Source organism: Felis catus, chromosome A2 (assembly GCF_018350175.1).
Source record: "Felis catus isolate Fca126 chromosome A2, F.catus_Fca126_mat1.0, whole genome shotgun sequence".
Taxonomy (NCBI): Eukaryota; Metazoa; Chordata; class Mammalia; order Carnivora; family Felidae; genus Felis; species Felis catus.
The window spans coordinates 98009838-98026923 of record NC_058369.1 but is presented as its reverse complement, the minus strand read 5'-3'; the positions used below and the strand labels follow the sequence as shown (position 1 = coordinate 98026923).

The window sequence follows — 17086 nt, the reverse complement described above, 5'->3', positions numbered from 1 at the left end:
AACATTAGAAAATAATTAATGCTAATAATTTAGAGAAATACAGTTTTCTTAAGTCTTTTTTCTACGTAATGCAGTTTACACATAATAATCTTTCAGTTGGTCCATTAATAACGTAATGATTCTAAATAGTTTTATGACTTTACAGAGGTCCTTCTTTGAAGGATGATTGGGCTTCTATTTGAAGTCAACCACACTTTCCTGTATAATTGCCTTTAACAGTCTGCTTTCACCAAAGATGGAATGCTTCCGTTTTCTCGATGCCTGGTCTGCTTGACTTAGCTGAGTTACTCCAGCATTTCTCCTGTATATCTGAAGCAATGCTCTTAGGAGGGACCTCCTTTCAACTCTTCAATGTAATTCACACTTCAAGTATGCCCACCCTGGATATGTTAACACCCTGACACTCACAGGCTCACATGCAATCACAGGTTTGGGCACCCACAAAAGCAGAGCCAGGTGTGCACAACCCTGGAGATTCTGGGCAGGTTGTATCTTCACTGATTTCTTGTTGAGCACCTTTTTGCACATATAAGCACTTTTATGTAACTCATCTGTGTTTCAGTTGAAGTTGCAAGTAGTGCATGTCCGTTGTTCACACTTAACCAAGTGGGGCGTGTGCCACAGGTAATGTTAAATCTCTAAACCAAAGTAGCACAACTGTTTTCTCATAGATCTACCTTCTGTGTGGCACTTTCTCAACCGTTTCTCCTCAAACCTAGCCAAGCCCATTAGTACTTACAAAGTTTAGCAGTATAGACGAAGAGGAAAAGAATCAGAGGCTAGAGAAGAAACAACAGGGTGGAGATTGACTTTGATCAGTGGTTTTCAAACTGTGTTCCACAGAAGGGTAAATTGGAGCCAGGCCAGTAGGATGACTCCTACTGGCCAGTAGGAGCAAGGGGGTTCCAACTGCTTTAGCCAAATACTGATTTTGAATTGGGGGTATCCTTGATTTAGGGATTTTGAAAGGCTTTTCTTGTCCTCTGCAGTATTTTTGTTTTGTCAAAATGTATTGATTTAACCCATTAATAAGCTTGGTAGAGCTAGAGGTGGTGAGAAATGAAGAAGTGTGTGTGTGTGTGTGTGTGTGTGGTGTGTGTGTGTGTGTGAGGTGTGTGTGTGTAAGGTATGGTGTAATAGCTTCTATTGTAGAATAGGTAAGCCCAAATTAGTTGTTCCTGAGAAGTTAAAACAAAATTCCTATCCCCCTCCCAAATGCCCATGAAATTGCAGATGTTTGTTTTCCATCTTTAAATCTATCTTATTTTTTCTGTGATTTATAGATTAATCTTTTGATATTTTAGAGATGAAGACCACTATAAATACATCATGTGAAATACTGAAAGAATAATCAAACAAAATATTCCCGGAGACCACAAAAGGATAAGTAGGGCTGATAGGTAATAGCAAAAAAAAAAAAAAAAAAAAAAAAAAGAATATAATTATTGGGATGAATTATTAAGTAGCTTCCTCGAATTGAATTAGAATTGATTTTGTTAACAATATATTTAAAATGGAACTGAAAATTAAAAAAGAAATTACTTGAAGTCATTAACATTTCTATAGATTAATTTAAGAGTTTAAACAGTATTTAACTAGCATATACAGCTTTCCACTTTAGATTGTTGTATTTGGAACATAATATTTGCCTGGCTGAAATGATTCAGATCAATGGTTTTCAAACTCTGTTTCTTGGAGGTTTCTTAGAAATGCCTTAGGGGCCAGCATGTGGGGCAAAGGAAACAAAGCAGGCGGGATTCCTGGCTCCCTTGTTTCAACCCAGGCAACCTCACATTTATCTCTTTTGTACGTCAAGAGTTCTGCTTAGGATTTCAATTAAAAGGAATTCTATTGCTGAAGAGAAACAAAAAAACTCTGAAAACCCTACTCCTAGCAAGGGGCCGACTCCTAGAATCTCTTCCACACAGAATCTAAATTGTACATTTTTGCAAACAAATTTGAATATCATTGTTTGAAACTAAGTATGTATGAACGTTAATGAACACATGTGTATGATGTGAATCTTTCTGGGTGTCTTCACTTTTGCCCATACCCATTAAAAAATTATTTATCTCATGCTTACTGTTGAGGATGCTACTGTTGAGGGATTCTTACTGTTAAGGCACTTTGGGGCAAATAAACATTATGTGATGAGAAACACAATGACAATGCAGCATGTGTGTAAATCCATGCTCAGTGATAATGGGAAGGGAATGCTTAGAGAGTAAGGAGGCATAGAAGAAGTGGTACTTGAGATATTTTTTAATTAAAAAAATAATAAGTTAAAAAATTTTAATTAGCATTCCTTGTGAGATATTTTTAAATTATAAGAGTAATTCGTTTCCATTGTAACAAATTTTAAGTTGAGTTTGCAAGGACAAATGGGAGTTTGTTGGGTACAAGAGATGGGAATGGCCATGGTGCGATGGCGGTTCTATTTCAAGCAGTCAGGGGCTGCTCCATGTAGGGACAAGATATACTGATGGTCTTTTGGGCCACACTAAGGAACTTGAAACTTAATTTGCATGTAGGTGTAAGGAAATCATGAAATGTGTGTTGTTTGAGTGACGTAACCAGATTTGTGTCTTAGAATGTGCACAGCGGATTATGAGGGAGCAAGAATAAGACTAAGGAGACAGTTCAGCTCAGTTGTAAAGATCAAGTGAGAAATGGTGATGGCTTCAACCAGGTTAGCAACACAGGTGGGGAAGAAGAGGACGGATTCAAAGGAGATTGAGGAGAATCATCAAGGGTTCCCAAGATTGGGATGTGGGGACTGAAGGAGAAGGAAGGGTTGATGATGACTTCTACATCTTCACTAGTGCAGTTGGGTGGATGGCCAGTGTCATTCCCTGGGACAGAGATACGAGAGCACAGATTTGGCACAGTGAATGAAGATGGATAGGTATGTTGTTCTGTGTGAGTGTGTATGTATGTTCTAGACTTGGATCTGAAAGTGTACAGGTTACAAGCACAAGCCTGGAATCCCTGTGTTCACATCTTTATCCACCACTTCTTAGCTCTGTAGCCTTGGACTTCTAAAGCCTGTTTCCTCATCTCTAAGTTGGAGAAAATAATACCCACCTCCTAGGGTTGTTGTGAGGTAGAATGTAGCATTTAGTAGGAACTTTATGAATGTTACCAAATATTATTATTTATTTTCCTCAGACCTCAGGTTCCTCATCCGTAAACTCATGAGGGTGTGCTGGGTTAGATGATTTCTGGGGCCCTTTTTAACTATAAAGTTTTTTATTCTAGTATGTCTGCTGTTTACAAGTGTATAGACAAACACAGTTTTACTCAAAAATGTCAATCATTTCTAGGAACTTGCCACATCAGACTCAGATTCCCCAACAGCAGACTACAGGTAAGTACTAAAAGTAATAATGTCATGATGTTTATGTATGAAGCTAACAGATTAAAACAGAATTATAGTACTATATAATTTATGAAGCTTTAGCTTCACCAAGTAAGGCAAAACAGTTGTGTCATTCCTTAATCAGAGTTTGAACCTCAGAATAATAGCTGAGATTATTGCATAGATTGGCATCAGAGTGATAAACACTGGGTAAATGATCTTAGAGCAAAAGCATCCATGGAGGTCCTGTCTAATTAAGGAAGACTGAATAAAATCCCCTTCCTTCAGTGAAGCTCCCTATTCTTCCCCTTGGTATGAAAGATTCTTAGCTTGGATGCATCCAGGATTTGTCTCAGTAAGTGAGCAGCTTGAAACTGACTCTTACAAAAGGAAACCATTGTGACTAATCATTGAGGCTTCAGGGGGGATAAATGAGAAATGGTTGGCCTGGTTTTAATGCCACTTTAAAAAGCTGTTATAACATGACCAGTGACAACAAGATGGCAGACGATTCTCCCTTGACTATTCTATTTCCCTAAGACTTGCTTTCTTTAAGTTTATTTCTTTCAAGTGTCCCTAAAAAATTTCCACAGCCAATTATTTCATTCATCTCAGCACTGAGTAGATAACTTATTCATGATTGTCTTCTAATTAGTGGTTGATTCCTAGTTCTAATTGCCAGGCAACCAGTCATGCCTTTTGTAGCTCTTTTGGAGAAGCAAGAGAAGTTTTAAAAATGTAAGTTGGATGTGGAATTCTGAGTATGCATAGTGTTATTATGGTAGGGAAGCTATTAAGTAAGTCTCTTAAAAACTTTAGGCACGTATAGAAATTTATTGGATGTTTTTCTTCAAAAATTATTTTCTCTATTACTGCTTTCGGGAATTTAAGGAGATTTTCGTTTGACAACTTTTCAAAGATTTGAGGCAAGTATAATAAAGTTGTTCATCAGATTTTAATTACGAGATAATGTTTATCAGAATTTTCTCCCACCATTTTGACCACTTGTTTTAATTAAATGCTAACATGTCTCAACAAAGATGTTCAATATATTGATGTGGTGGTGCTACTGTGTAAGCATTCAGGAGATTGATGAAGGGACAAACTTGGTTATAAATATGCGTTACCTAAAGAGCAAAGCAAAAAATGAATCCCTATTAACACTAATTGCATGGCCTTTTTTTTTTTTTTTTAAGAAAAAAACTTGTAAGGGACTGTTTCTACATTTTCCTCATTAAATTCTTAAACTTCTAACTCCTCTAAGATGTCTTTCCTCTGATTCTTCATTATTTAATGCAGGGAGTGAGTAGAAGGGAGACTGTTTCTAGTAGAACAGTAAATAATTTATCTGTATATTTTAAAAACCCAGGTAAATTTTACTTATTCCTCCATTAGAGAAAATAAGGAAACCTAAGTAGATGATATTAGAGAGAGATATTTGATAGTTGTATAGATTTTTAGCAAGTAGTCTTGTTAGTATGCTATATTTTAGTAACAGGCAGTATTTCCAACTACAGGGACAATTTGTGTCTGAGCAAATGGGATAAAAGCCAAAGAATTTCCCTAGGGGAATTTTAGGCTGTTCAACCCAATTTTCTAGATTTTTTTCTAAAATAGATTTTGGGGAGCATGCATTTTGCTTGAGTCAAGGAAGCTTTGATCTCTTTTTTAGTTAATACTCTAGCCTATTACCTTCTTGTTTTCTTATATTTTTCTGTAATTTGGAGCACATTATTGACTAAAGTGCACTATCTCCTCTTGGTTGTTTTCTTCTTGCCATTGCTGTTTTCAGTGAGTCCCCAAAGTAAGTGCTAAAGGGAGAGAGACCACCCTAGCATTTTTTATAATTATGATGGATGGTTGTGTTTCCGCCTCTGCTAAATGCATGATCAAATAGAGTTATGCCTCCCAGAGAGAGGAGCTAAATGGGCAGCTTACATTCCTTATTCCCATTCTGTTCATTTGAATGAAAAAATAGTTTGTTTCTCAATTTCTGAGTTATTCTGCTCTGTATGTACATCCATGGATTTAGTGCTATTTATGTATTTTCATGGGTTCAACAGCTTTTCTGTCACTCCTTCCTGCTTATCCTGGTACCACAAAGAGGCAGCCACATTGTGATTATTATTATTGTGTAGTAATAATCTGCCATTTCCAAGTATCTCAAAGCATGAAGTGAGGTCATAGTTTTCTTTATGAATATAATTTAAGCACAGGGTTTGTTTGTCTCTTGGATACTGGGTAATTTTATCTGTAGCTTCTTACATGGAATTTGTTAGGGAAGAGTATATTTTGAAGTTTGTTTTATTTAGTTGTGTGTGTGCTTCTTTTTTTTTTTTTTTTTAAATGATCACCAAAAGTTTCAGAAATGAACTAGCTGCTGGTGTTGTAATCCTGGACTTAAGCACTAGCTGGGATAATAGAGCAGTTACAAGCTGACAATAGCATTGCCTTTTGGAGGAGGCCCAAGCCATTAGGTTTGATGCCCCTTTAGGTTTTCTCATTTTCTTTGCCCTTCCAACCCACACAATATTTTCTAAAAAGTCACGATTAAAAGGTACAGTCATACATCCCGCAGTCAACCTCATTCTTTTTGTTTATTGTGGGAGGAATTTTCAGACCATACCTTTTGAGAAGTACAAACCATTATAGTTTGGGCCCAAGAAAGAAAGGATTAATTTAGAATTTTTCCTTTTTAAAAAAAAAAAAAAGAAAAGAAAAACCTATGGCAGAGATATAATGCAACATAATTATTTTAGATTATGTTAAGAAGATAGAAAATTACTCCTGCTCATAATATGTTTTGCTCAAAATCTAGAAGTGTCCATGCCCTGACTAACTCGTGCCTATGCTCATTCTTACACTTTGCAGGTAAATGGTATCCCTGAAGAAAGAAAACTAACTGAAGCAATGAATTTGTAATCAGACAATATAGCAGTTCTATCTTATTTCTTCTCTTTCCCAATAATGCATGAGCTTTTCTGGCATATGGTGTGCATGTCGACAGTATTAAGTATGTACCAAATAACACAATATAACTTTCATTTTACTAATGTATTTTTTTTGTACTTAAAGCATTTTTGACAATTTGTAAAACATTGATGACTTTATATTTGTTACAATAAAAAGTTACCTTTAAAATAAATATTATTAATGAAGCTTAATGTCTGGTGAAATTTATTTCAGAAAATACTCGATTGCCTCCTGTATAGTTGGCATCCTCTGTTGCTTGGAAGAGGTTCAATGTTTGTATCCTTGTGGCAAGATTTAATCTGTTCTTTTAGATACTACTTCTTGAAGTGCTTTAAGGTAGACCTGGTTTTATGGATTATGGATCTGATGATACCTCGTTTATGAAGGATGGTCCAGGCTACATAATTACCTGTTTCCATAATCATATATTTGGTTTTGGAAGCAAGCTGGGAGCTGTTACTCAAAAGAGATAGTTACCTGCTCTTGGTGACATGAATTAGCTCCAAAACCCTGAGCCCCCACTGTGATAACACTACTTTCAAGGCTTTCCTCATACCATGGTGGTCTGCTTCATGTGTTGGACACTATTGGATCAATGTGGTTATCCAACTACCTCATGGGGCCACTTTTGTTGCAGACTAGACCAGCTACAAAACCTTCTCCTCCTCTTCTCTGAGCGGAGGCCACTGTGAGGATTGGGAAATGCAGTTGGAGTTAGCATTGGTTTTTGCACTGATCATATTAAGGAATTGCATGAGATAAAAATTGGCCAGCATTCCACAAATTGTTGATAATTGCTTAATCTCTGCAGTTCCTTCTGAAAAAATGGTCTTGTCTCTGACTTAATATTTTGATGGGAAGAAAGAGTTAAAATAATTTCCCAGTGGTCACTACTAACTTAATAGTCCTTACTTTATGGGTCAAAAAAGATGGGGATTCTGCCACATGCTGAGGATTTCTATCCCAACTAAACACCCTTGTAGTGGGCAAATGAGTATATGGTAAATTTGGGATCTTAATGGTGACCTTAAATTAGACCACCTTTTTCAGTTGGCCACAGTAAGCCCGTGCCCCCACCAAAATAACTGCAGTGGTTATCAGTACCCTCAGGAATTCCAGAAAACTCAGATCTGGATTCCAAATATCCCCTAAAAGTCTGTAAATTTCCCTTTTTCCAAGGTATAGTCACCCAATAAATTATGATCTTTCTTTGGGAATGTTCATATCTATAAGTCTACACTGATGATAAAAAAGAATATTAGGCAAAAATGTTTAGGCTAAATGTGAGGCTATGAGACTATTCAGAAAATAATTTAAAAGCAACATCCAAGACCAGAGCCTCCAAATACAAAAATAGCAAGTAGGTGGGGTGTGTGACTTCTGGGATCAATGAATGATCCAGGATTAGAGCTCTCACTTCCTATGTCCTGACTGTCCTGAATTGAATGGAGGAATAAAAACATTGCAACAAGCCATTTTCAGATGGAGTAGCTTCACAAATTTGCATTTTGGAATTTCCTGTACAACATCCTTACTAGCTGCTTATATATTGCATTATTTATTTGCTTAGTTATTGCCCAATGTATTAAAATGAATCAAGTCATGCTCTGAGAATATGGTGGTAAGCCAAACAAAGCACAGGCCCTGCCCTCATGGAATTTGCATTGTAGTAGAAAAGACAGATTAATCAAGTCATCATACAAATAAATGTCAAGTTGTAATTGTAATAAATACTTTGAAGGAAAATAATTGGTGGTATAAAAAGTTGGACTTGACCTTGTGAGCAAGGTCAGAGGTTTCCTAAGGAAGCTTGTACTATCAAAAGGATGAATATAAATTCATAAGATAAAGTGGAGTAAGAAAGAATATTTGAGATGGAGAAAAGAGAGTAACTGAATTCTTTTGGGAGAAGAGATCCTAGTGAATACAAAATTCTACAAGAAAGTTCAATGCAGTTGGAGTAGGGACAACAGGAAGAAGATGTTGGGAAAGTGTGCAGGGTGAGATCCAAAAGATAGGTAGGACCAAACCATGCATGACTTGAAGGCAGAAAAGTAAAGTCTGAAGAATTTTAAGAAGGAAGGCTGTGATGTGGTCATATCTTGCCTTTTTATACAATCAATCCAGCTATACTATAGAGTAGATGGGTTGGGTGGGTATGGATAGGTCTGTTGTAAACACAATTGGAGAAATAACTGTGATCAGGATAGTGGTGCAAAAGGTGGCAAGAAATGGACAGATTCAAGAGCTATTTAGAAGGTAAAAAGCAGTTGGTACATTGATACTTTAGTAATAGTGTTAAGTAAAGGAAAGGGGCTAATTCTGATGACGGGGTTTTGTTTGTCAAATGATGGTGCTGTCCATCATGGATAGAGCTAACATTGAGGAAAATAATGAGTTCAATTTTAGGCAAAGTGAACATGAAGTACCTTTAGAAAGCCAAGCAAAATAGGCAGTTGAGTCTATGAATTTGAAGGTCAAAGTAGAGGTCTGAACTGAGGATACAATTGGTAAGTCATCTGGATCTCGGTAGTCAGTATAGTTGAGAAATTTGATGAGAAAACTGGTCCTCAGTGTATCACCTGAATGTTCCCAGGTCAGCTCAAGTTTGTGTGACAGCTATTCCTCCAGTAGCTAGCAGAAGGATAAAGTACATAAAGTTGGGTATTTGCGAGAATCTAATTTATACACATTTCACAGATTAAAATATAATATTATGATTTTTGTAGACATCTCACTACTTTATTAATAAATCTTACATTTTTAACCCACAAGGGTTCCTGTGGTCAGATCATCCCACTTTACAGTTAATAGAGTGCAGGTCATCTTAAGTAATTAACCAAACATCAGAAGTGTAATTAACATGGTCCAGGACAGCACAGAACATCTATATCAGTCTTCCTTACACAATAATCATGACAACTGAACAATAAAGTTCTTTCACATATGCAAAAAACTGTCATGGGCTGGTTTACACTTTTACAACAGTTTTTAAATTAACTGGATAAAGAAATGATGCAGACATTTTAATCCAGTGCTATAGGTAGGCTCACAGATCATCTCATCTGTGGTCAGATCATCTCACTTTACATGAAGTTCATCTTAAGTAATTAACTACGTAGTTTTCATACTGGTGTTTATATTTGTAAAACTGGGGCGGCCATGGGGAGGTGCTGCTTGGATCTTCCTTCAGGAAAGAATTTGCCATTCAGCTGCAAAAAGGGCAGTCAACTCCCAGCTCCCAGCTGTTAGCACCTTCAGGACCTGCCTTGGCCTTTGAACAGAGGAACAGTTTCCCCGGGCAGCCACCCTCCAGCCATGGCTGAACATGGTATCAGCACCAGGGCCTAGGACCCCTCTATTGGGAAATCTTTACTCTGGAATTTCATGGTAGGTTGGCTGAGACCCTCAGGTTTGCGTTGCAGTTGGATGACCTCCTTGCCCAATCCTGCTTCCTCTCCACTTGCTTTCCTTTTAGAGAGGTCAGATCTCCATCATGGACTGGAGATTTCCCTTCAATTCAAAATAATAATGGGGCGCCTGAGTGGTTCAGTCAGTCAAGCATCCGGCTCTTGATTTCGGCTCAGGTCATGATATCACAGTATGTGAGTTCCAGCCCCATGTAGGGCTCTTCTCAGAGCCTGCTTTGGATTCTCTATCTCCCTCTCTCTCTGCCCCTCATGCACTGTATCTCTCTCCCTCTCTCAAATAAATGTTAAAAAATATATTAATAAAGACTGATTAGAGCTCCATTACAAATACAGAATATAAATCTATGTGTCCTATGATCTTAAAAGTGGATTTTATTGAATCAGAAATCTGTTCACTAGTGCCACCTCAGTAATTAGTGTGTTGTCTGTTTTTGCACCATTTTCAAACAATATGTAATTCTTTTCTAATCAACTGGGAACCAAATTGATCACTCATGTAGAACAAATTCACAAAAGGCAGCAATACAACAGAAATACTGAATTAGTTGGTTTCCCCCCAAACAGGTCATATATTTGGGGATGATCCCAGGAAGCCAGACTATGGAAGCAGAAAGATTGAGGTTAGGAGGTTTTGAAGGAAAACCAACAAAGAGTATGTCGTTGATCTGGCTATTATTCTGGAAAGAAGAACTCTGTTCTCCTGGGGCGTCATCTAATGAACTATATAGAATACACCTCAAAATTTTCCTTCAAAGTGATAAGAGTTTTAGACTTTCATCCACAGACTCATCATCCTGCAGCTGACTTGCTCCAGGGGGGCATCAACTCCCCTGCACTTCTGGGCTTTGGCTGTGAGTGGGCAGAACAAGATCCTGGGGCTCTGGAGAAAACCCTGGGGCAGGGAAGCTGAGAGATGCTATGGAAACTTGAGGTGAGAAAAGAAAGCTACATGAGCTACCAGCAGGATATCTTGATCGAGCAAGGGATGCTGCTGGATTTTGCACCACATCATTGCTATAAATTGTTAAAAGGCAGTTACTATCATCTGAACTTATTAGATGACATTTCAGTTTGCAGTGGGATGAAATCATTGACACACAACCTGTAAGTCAGCTTGTGATAAACATGAGATTCATACACAAAGGAGAATTTCTTGATGAGTTTTTTGCTCTATACTGAAAACTCAATGCGATGAGAGGATGGATTTTCATTGGGGGAAAGATTATTTTGTGAGCTGTGTTGATGTGACAAAAATATCCCTGAGATCACAGTAGCTTAACACAATAAAAGTGCCATTCACTCATATCATAGTCCAGTGCAATGAGGTCAGTCTTTCTCCATCTTGTATGCTATATGATCTGGAACACGTGGTATCCAGGATTTCTATGGGAAAGGAAATGAGAGCTGAAGGGTCACATGAGATATTTTTCAGAGCTGGGCTTTAAAACCGCTTCCCTCACTTTCATCTATACTCTATTATCTGGTAATGCTATGGTCTCCAAAAGGTATTGCTGTGGATGCTGTCTTCCTGTGTACTTAGGAGGAGGAAATGGTGTGGGAAACGTGAGCATTGTTTTGCCACAAATGTGGACTGGGCAAAACATGTGATTAGTGATTATGGACTAATAGAAGTGTATATAACAATGGAGGACAAAATTACACAAATAAGTAGTTCTATCATCCCCAATGACCTACATTGTGAGTTAGAACTTTCAACTGGAAATAAAAACAACAACTAATACTACAAAGAAACTGACTGGATATAATAATAGAACTAGATAAATTTTAGAGAAATATTGCATTAAATTCTGGTCGAAAAATATATGATTATCGGTCCACAATCCCTTATCTGCAATTCCCAAATCCAAAGATTTCAATTTCTTTGAAAATTCATAGCAAATCAATCTGATGGTAGAATATGACCTGAACAAAAAGGAGACTTATTTTATCTTTCTTGATCCCACTTGGTGTGATGCTTTGCTATAGAAACATTAACATTTCATTACATGATATTGTCTTTACCCTACTGAGTATGTTACATAACATAAGGAACATACATTGATTACATTTATAAAATCTGAATACAACTGAATACCAAAATATACATGGTCTTCAGAATTTCCAGTAATGTACTGTGGGCTTATACTACTAATTTGATAAATATTATGTTTAAATTTTTATTATGTTTCTACAATAAACTTCTTCTTATTACCTAAATTTGGGGTTCCATGTGTATTCCTAAAGCAAATGAAGTGGTAAAATAATGAGAAAATATTGAGACAAGCTGGTCTCACAGAATAATATAATACATCTCCTAGTTCTATCCACTGAGAGGACCTAAGAGCAATAATACCTCACAAACCCTAGCACTCAAATTTTGGTTTCTAGGAGCCAAGTCTCCTTGAGGAAACCGCTAATGTCAGGGCTGCGGAATAGAAGGCACTGATGAGCCCAGAACGTCTTCTTGCACCAGAAGGTAGGAAAAAGAATAATGGAGATTTATCAAAAGAATTCAAGAGCCAGCTAGAAGGGGCTCAGCTCACAGTGGCCAGATATGGGACAATTTGATTAACAAAATATAGTAATGTATTATAACCTCTAGATTAAATAAGATCCCTGAAACTATAGTGATACAAATGAATGTATGAATGAATGAATGAATGAATGAATGAAAAGTGCTTCCTTATGGTAGAATGCCAACTGATGCAAACGATATGATGAAATCATTTTGCAACCACCACAGAAATAACTGTTTCACACAAAAATCATATGTAATTATATGGAAACCAAGATCTGGGAGCTAGATATTCTAGGGTGTCATTGCTTCTAAGTCATCCAATGGACAGAGACAGAGCTATAAAATATATAGATGTATGGGATGCCTGGGTGGCTCAGTTGGTTGCAGGTCCAACTTCACCTCGGGTCATGGTCTTGCAGTTCGTGAGTTTGAGCCCCACATCGGGCTCTGTGCTAACAAACAGCTCAGAGCCTGAAGCCTGCTTCAGATTCTGTGTCTCTCTCTCTCATGTTCTCCTGCTCTCTGTCTCTCAAAAATTATGTCTCTCTCTCTCCTGTATCTCTCTCTCCCTCCCCTGCTCATGCTCTGCCTCTCTCTGTCTCTCAAAAATTAATAAATGTTAAAATATATATATAATATAAAATATAAATATAAAATATAAAAAATATATGTATAGATAGATGTATATGTGTAAGTATACATCCTCTATCTCTATAATAAAATAGGATATTTACATAGCCTCAAAGTGTCTCCCTACAATGTAATAATTAATTACTATGTTAGTTTCCTATGGCTGCTACAGTAAAGTACCATAATCTGGGTGGCCTCATAGTCCTAGAAGCTAGTAATCTGGAATCAATGCACAAGCAGGGCAACCTCAGGGGAGAATCTTTCCTTTTTTCTTCCTCGTTTCTGGTGGTTTGATGGCAATCCTTGGCATTCCTTGCCTTGTAGTGGCTGACCTTCAGCCTCTGTCTCTGTGATCACATGGCATTCTCCCCTTTCGTGTCTGTGTCTCTGTGTCTTTCTCCTCTTCTTAAAAAGACAGCAGTCAAATTGGATTGAGGACTCACCCTGTTCCAGTATGACATTTTAACTAATTACATCTACAGTAACTATTTCCAAATTAGTTCACATTCTGAGGGACTAGAAGTTAGGACTTCAACATATCCTTCCCCACTCCCCATGTTTCATAGGTTTATTGCCAAACTGCTTTCAAGAAGGTAATATCAATTTTCATCCTAACTTATGCAAAGACAGTTTGGTAAAGATGACAAAAATAGTAATATTCATTCCTGGTACTAGTTCTAATCAATATTTCTTTGATTACCACTGAGGTTAAACACTTTTTCCCCATAATGTTCTGGCCATCTTTTTTTTTACTCCAGTAAAAATAAATAAATAAAATAACATTAAATTTATCATTTAAACCATATTTAAGTATACATACGAATGTTAAGTACATTCACATTGTTGTGCAACAGGTCTCTAGAACTTTTTCATCTTGCAAAATTGAACCCATTATACAGTAATATACATTGTATATACCCATTAAACACTAATTTATCCTCCCCCTTTCCCCAGCCCTTGGCAACCATCTTTCGACTTTCTGTTTCTATGACTTTGACTACTTACTTTAGATACTTTATATGAGGGAAATCATACAGTAGCTGTCCTTCTATGACTGGCTTATTTCACTTAGCATAATGTCTTTGAGGTTCAACCATATTATAGATTGTGACAGGATTCCCTTCCTATTTATGGTGGTATAATATTTAATCGTATGTCTATATCACATTTTCTTTATCCATTCATCTATTAATGGACATTTAGGTTGCTTCCATCTCTTGGCTATTATAAGTGATGGGGCAATGAACATGGGTGTGCAAATATCTATTTGAGATATCTACTTGATCACCATATCTTAGCACTGGCATAGGAGAAAACACTTTACTGTGAAGATACCTGGAAAACACCACTTTGACCAAATGATCAAAGTTACCATCACCAGTAATGGGACAAACTGATACATGTGCCTCCTGATATGATGTGCCAATAAGAACCGCCATCTCTGTGATATTCCTGCTGAAAATGCATATCCTGAATCTAAATCTGACAATATAAAACTTAGAGACATTCTACAAACTAATTGGCCTTACTCTTCAAAACTATCAAACTCATGGAGATACAGACTGAGGAACTCCAGATTTAAAGAGACTTAAATGACATTACAACCAAATGCAATGTGTGATATGGGACTGGAATTCCCAGCTCTTTTAGAAAATAAATTGCATTGGGGCGCCTGGGTGGCTCAGTCGGTTGAGCGTCCGACTTCGGCTCAGGTCATGATCTCATGGTCTGTGAGTTCGAGCCCCACATCGGGCTCTGTGCTGACAGCTCAGAGCCTGGAGCCTGCTTCGGATTCTGTGTCTCCCTTTCTCTCTGCCCCTCCCCTGCTCATACTCTGTCTCTGTCTCTCTCAAAAATAAATAAACATACAAAAAAAAAAAGAAAATCAATTCTATAGATAGATGAATGGCTATATAGACAGAAATGATACAGCAAGTGTGGTAAAATATTAACATTTCGTAAATTTGAGTATATGGGAACAGTTGCACTATATTTAAAACTTTGAAAATCTGAAATTAGTGTCAAAATAAAAATTCTTAGAAATAGCAAGCTCACTAAAATATGAAGAATGGTTAAAAAGGCATGAGATTAATGCAGAGCAAAGACGAGCAACTGTTTAGGAATGTGACAGGAAAGAAGAAATAGAAGTGTTTGCCTTTGAGAAATATTTTGTACACAGAACTGATAGGGTTTGCTGATTGAAAATGTGGGGAAAGGAGGAATCAAGATGACTTCCAGAGTAATAACCTTAGTTCCTGGGTACATTTTTGATCCATTTACTGAGTTTGAGAAGGTTGGGCACAGAATGCTTCTAAGACAGTCAAGAGTTTAGTTTTGAACGTTTTTTCTGGTTGCAAAAGCTGTCTCTTACTAGGGCAACGAGCAGGGTAGCTGTGCCGTCTCAGGAATTTTCACTGCCATGTGCCAAATTTTTGTGTATGTAAGTTTGTGGCAAGCTTCTAAAACAAATCGTATTGGTTACAGCAGTAGTATTAGTAAAATGTTAACTGGCATGTATACTAACGCTTGGTAATGTCTGTATCAGTGCAAAGTGTTCAAAGGTCTGCCATGGATAAAGATAATGAAGTTCAGGGGTCTTATTTCAGGTGAATGTGTAACATAGGGCTATCTTAGACAAACCTGAAGAAGAACAAACACATTTCAAAGGTAAATAGAATTATGCCCTAATTTATGTGTGTTGATAGCTCATCTCTGAAAATCATTGGAAAATTAAAATGAGTAATTAAAATTGCTTTCTCTTTGTGTTCAGAGGTTGAATGTTGACATCATGAGCTCCCAGGCCAAGCCAAGAAATCAGGGTCATTGAAAAAGAAGAGCTCTTTATTGATTGTCCATGGAATTTCTAGTGAGACATAGCAATGTACATTGATGCCACATCTTGATAGATGATAATCATAGATTAGATGCATAAGGTCTTTGTTAAAAGAGCTCAGATCTGTCATGTCCACAAAGTGCATCAAAGTGACTCACAAGCCTATAAAGTCTATTTTGTTAAGAAATGCCAAGTGCCTAAAAATAAAAAATGAGATGGGAGAAACTAAGAAAACTTAGTTTCCTCTGAGTTTATCTCATTTAATTAGGGTGGCATGGACACGTTCTCATAGCATGGCAGAAACACAAAAGAGACTATAACTCAATCATGCAAGAGATTACCAGACAATGTGCACCTTCTTTCAAGCCACTCTTTGTGACACATTTGCTGATGTCCCATTAGTCAAAGCAAGTAAACTGGCTGAGTCCTAAATTGGAGTGGGAGAAGAATATAAGATTACAGGGCAGACTATGAATATGGGGTAGTTATTAATGGAGCCATTAATGCAATCGACCTACCACAGTCTACACTCTGGTCCTGATTATTTATGTTCTTTCCACTTGCAGAATACACTAACCCCCTTTCAAGACTCCAAATTCTCATTCAAACATGGCAACACACTTAAAATACTTCTTATGATCTTCTCTTTGGATGTGGCTTCTTCTGATATGGAGACACACACTGAAACTGTGAGTAACTTGCCCCGCTCCCAAAACTCAACATAAAATGGTGAGACACGGATTTGATAAATACAATAGATATTTCTTTTTAAACAGGAAAGCCTTGGAGACATATAGCAGTCATTGATTTGTTTTCAATTGCTGTAAATCAGAAATATCACGAAAATAAAAATGATCACACAATGTATCAAAGACCTGAACTTAAATCTAAAATTATAAACTCTTTGAAATATAGATAAAATGGACTTCATCAAAATTAAGAACCTTTGTGCACCAAAAGACACTGTCTAAAGGATGAAAAGATAACCCGCAGAATGGGAGAAGACATTTGCAAATTATATGCCATAGGGGTTAATACCCCAAATTTGTAAGGCACCCCTACAACTTAACAACAAAAAAGCCAAACAGCACAATTCAAAGTCGTCAAAGGACTTGAACAGACCAGTCTCCAAAGAAGAAATACAAATGATAAGTAAGCATAGGAAAAAAAGATGAAAATACATCTTTAATATTTTAAAATATTTGATATTTAGGGGTGCCTGAGTGGCTCAGTTCGTTGAGTGTCTGACTTGGACTCAGGTCATGATCTCATGGTTCGTAGGTTCGAGGTCCACATTGGATTCTGCTGTCAGTGCAGAGCCTGCTTCAGATCCACCCCCTCTC

The 17086-nt window shown here is 37.1% G+C and overlaps 1 protein-coding gene across 10 annotated transcripts in view; it reads left to right on the top strand.

The window, feature by feature from the left end:
- SGCE (sarcoglycan epsilon) overlaps positions 1-6516 on the top strand; it is a 69686-nt gene extending 63170 nt beyond the window's left edge. For 5 of the 10 annotated variants that reach the window (XM_019825477.3, XM_019825481.3, XM_019825476.3 and 2 more), the window contains 3 exons: positions 3324-3367; positions 4250-4284; positions 6230-6516. In XM_019825477.3, coding sequence (XP_019681036.1) covers positions 3324-3367; positions 4250-4284; positions 6230-6280 — 130 coding nt within the window. In that variant the 3' untranslated portion in view covers positions 6281-6516. Of the gene's footprint in view, positions 1-3323; positions 3379-4249; positions 4285-6229 lie in introns of those variants that run through there. The other 5 variants (XM_019825479.3, XM_045052386.1, XM_019825478.3 and 2 more) reach the window with 2 other exon arrangements.
- Positions 6517-17086: the final 10570 nt, after the last annotated feature.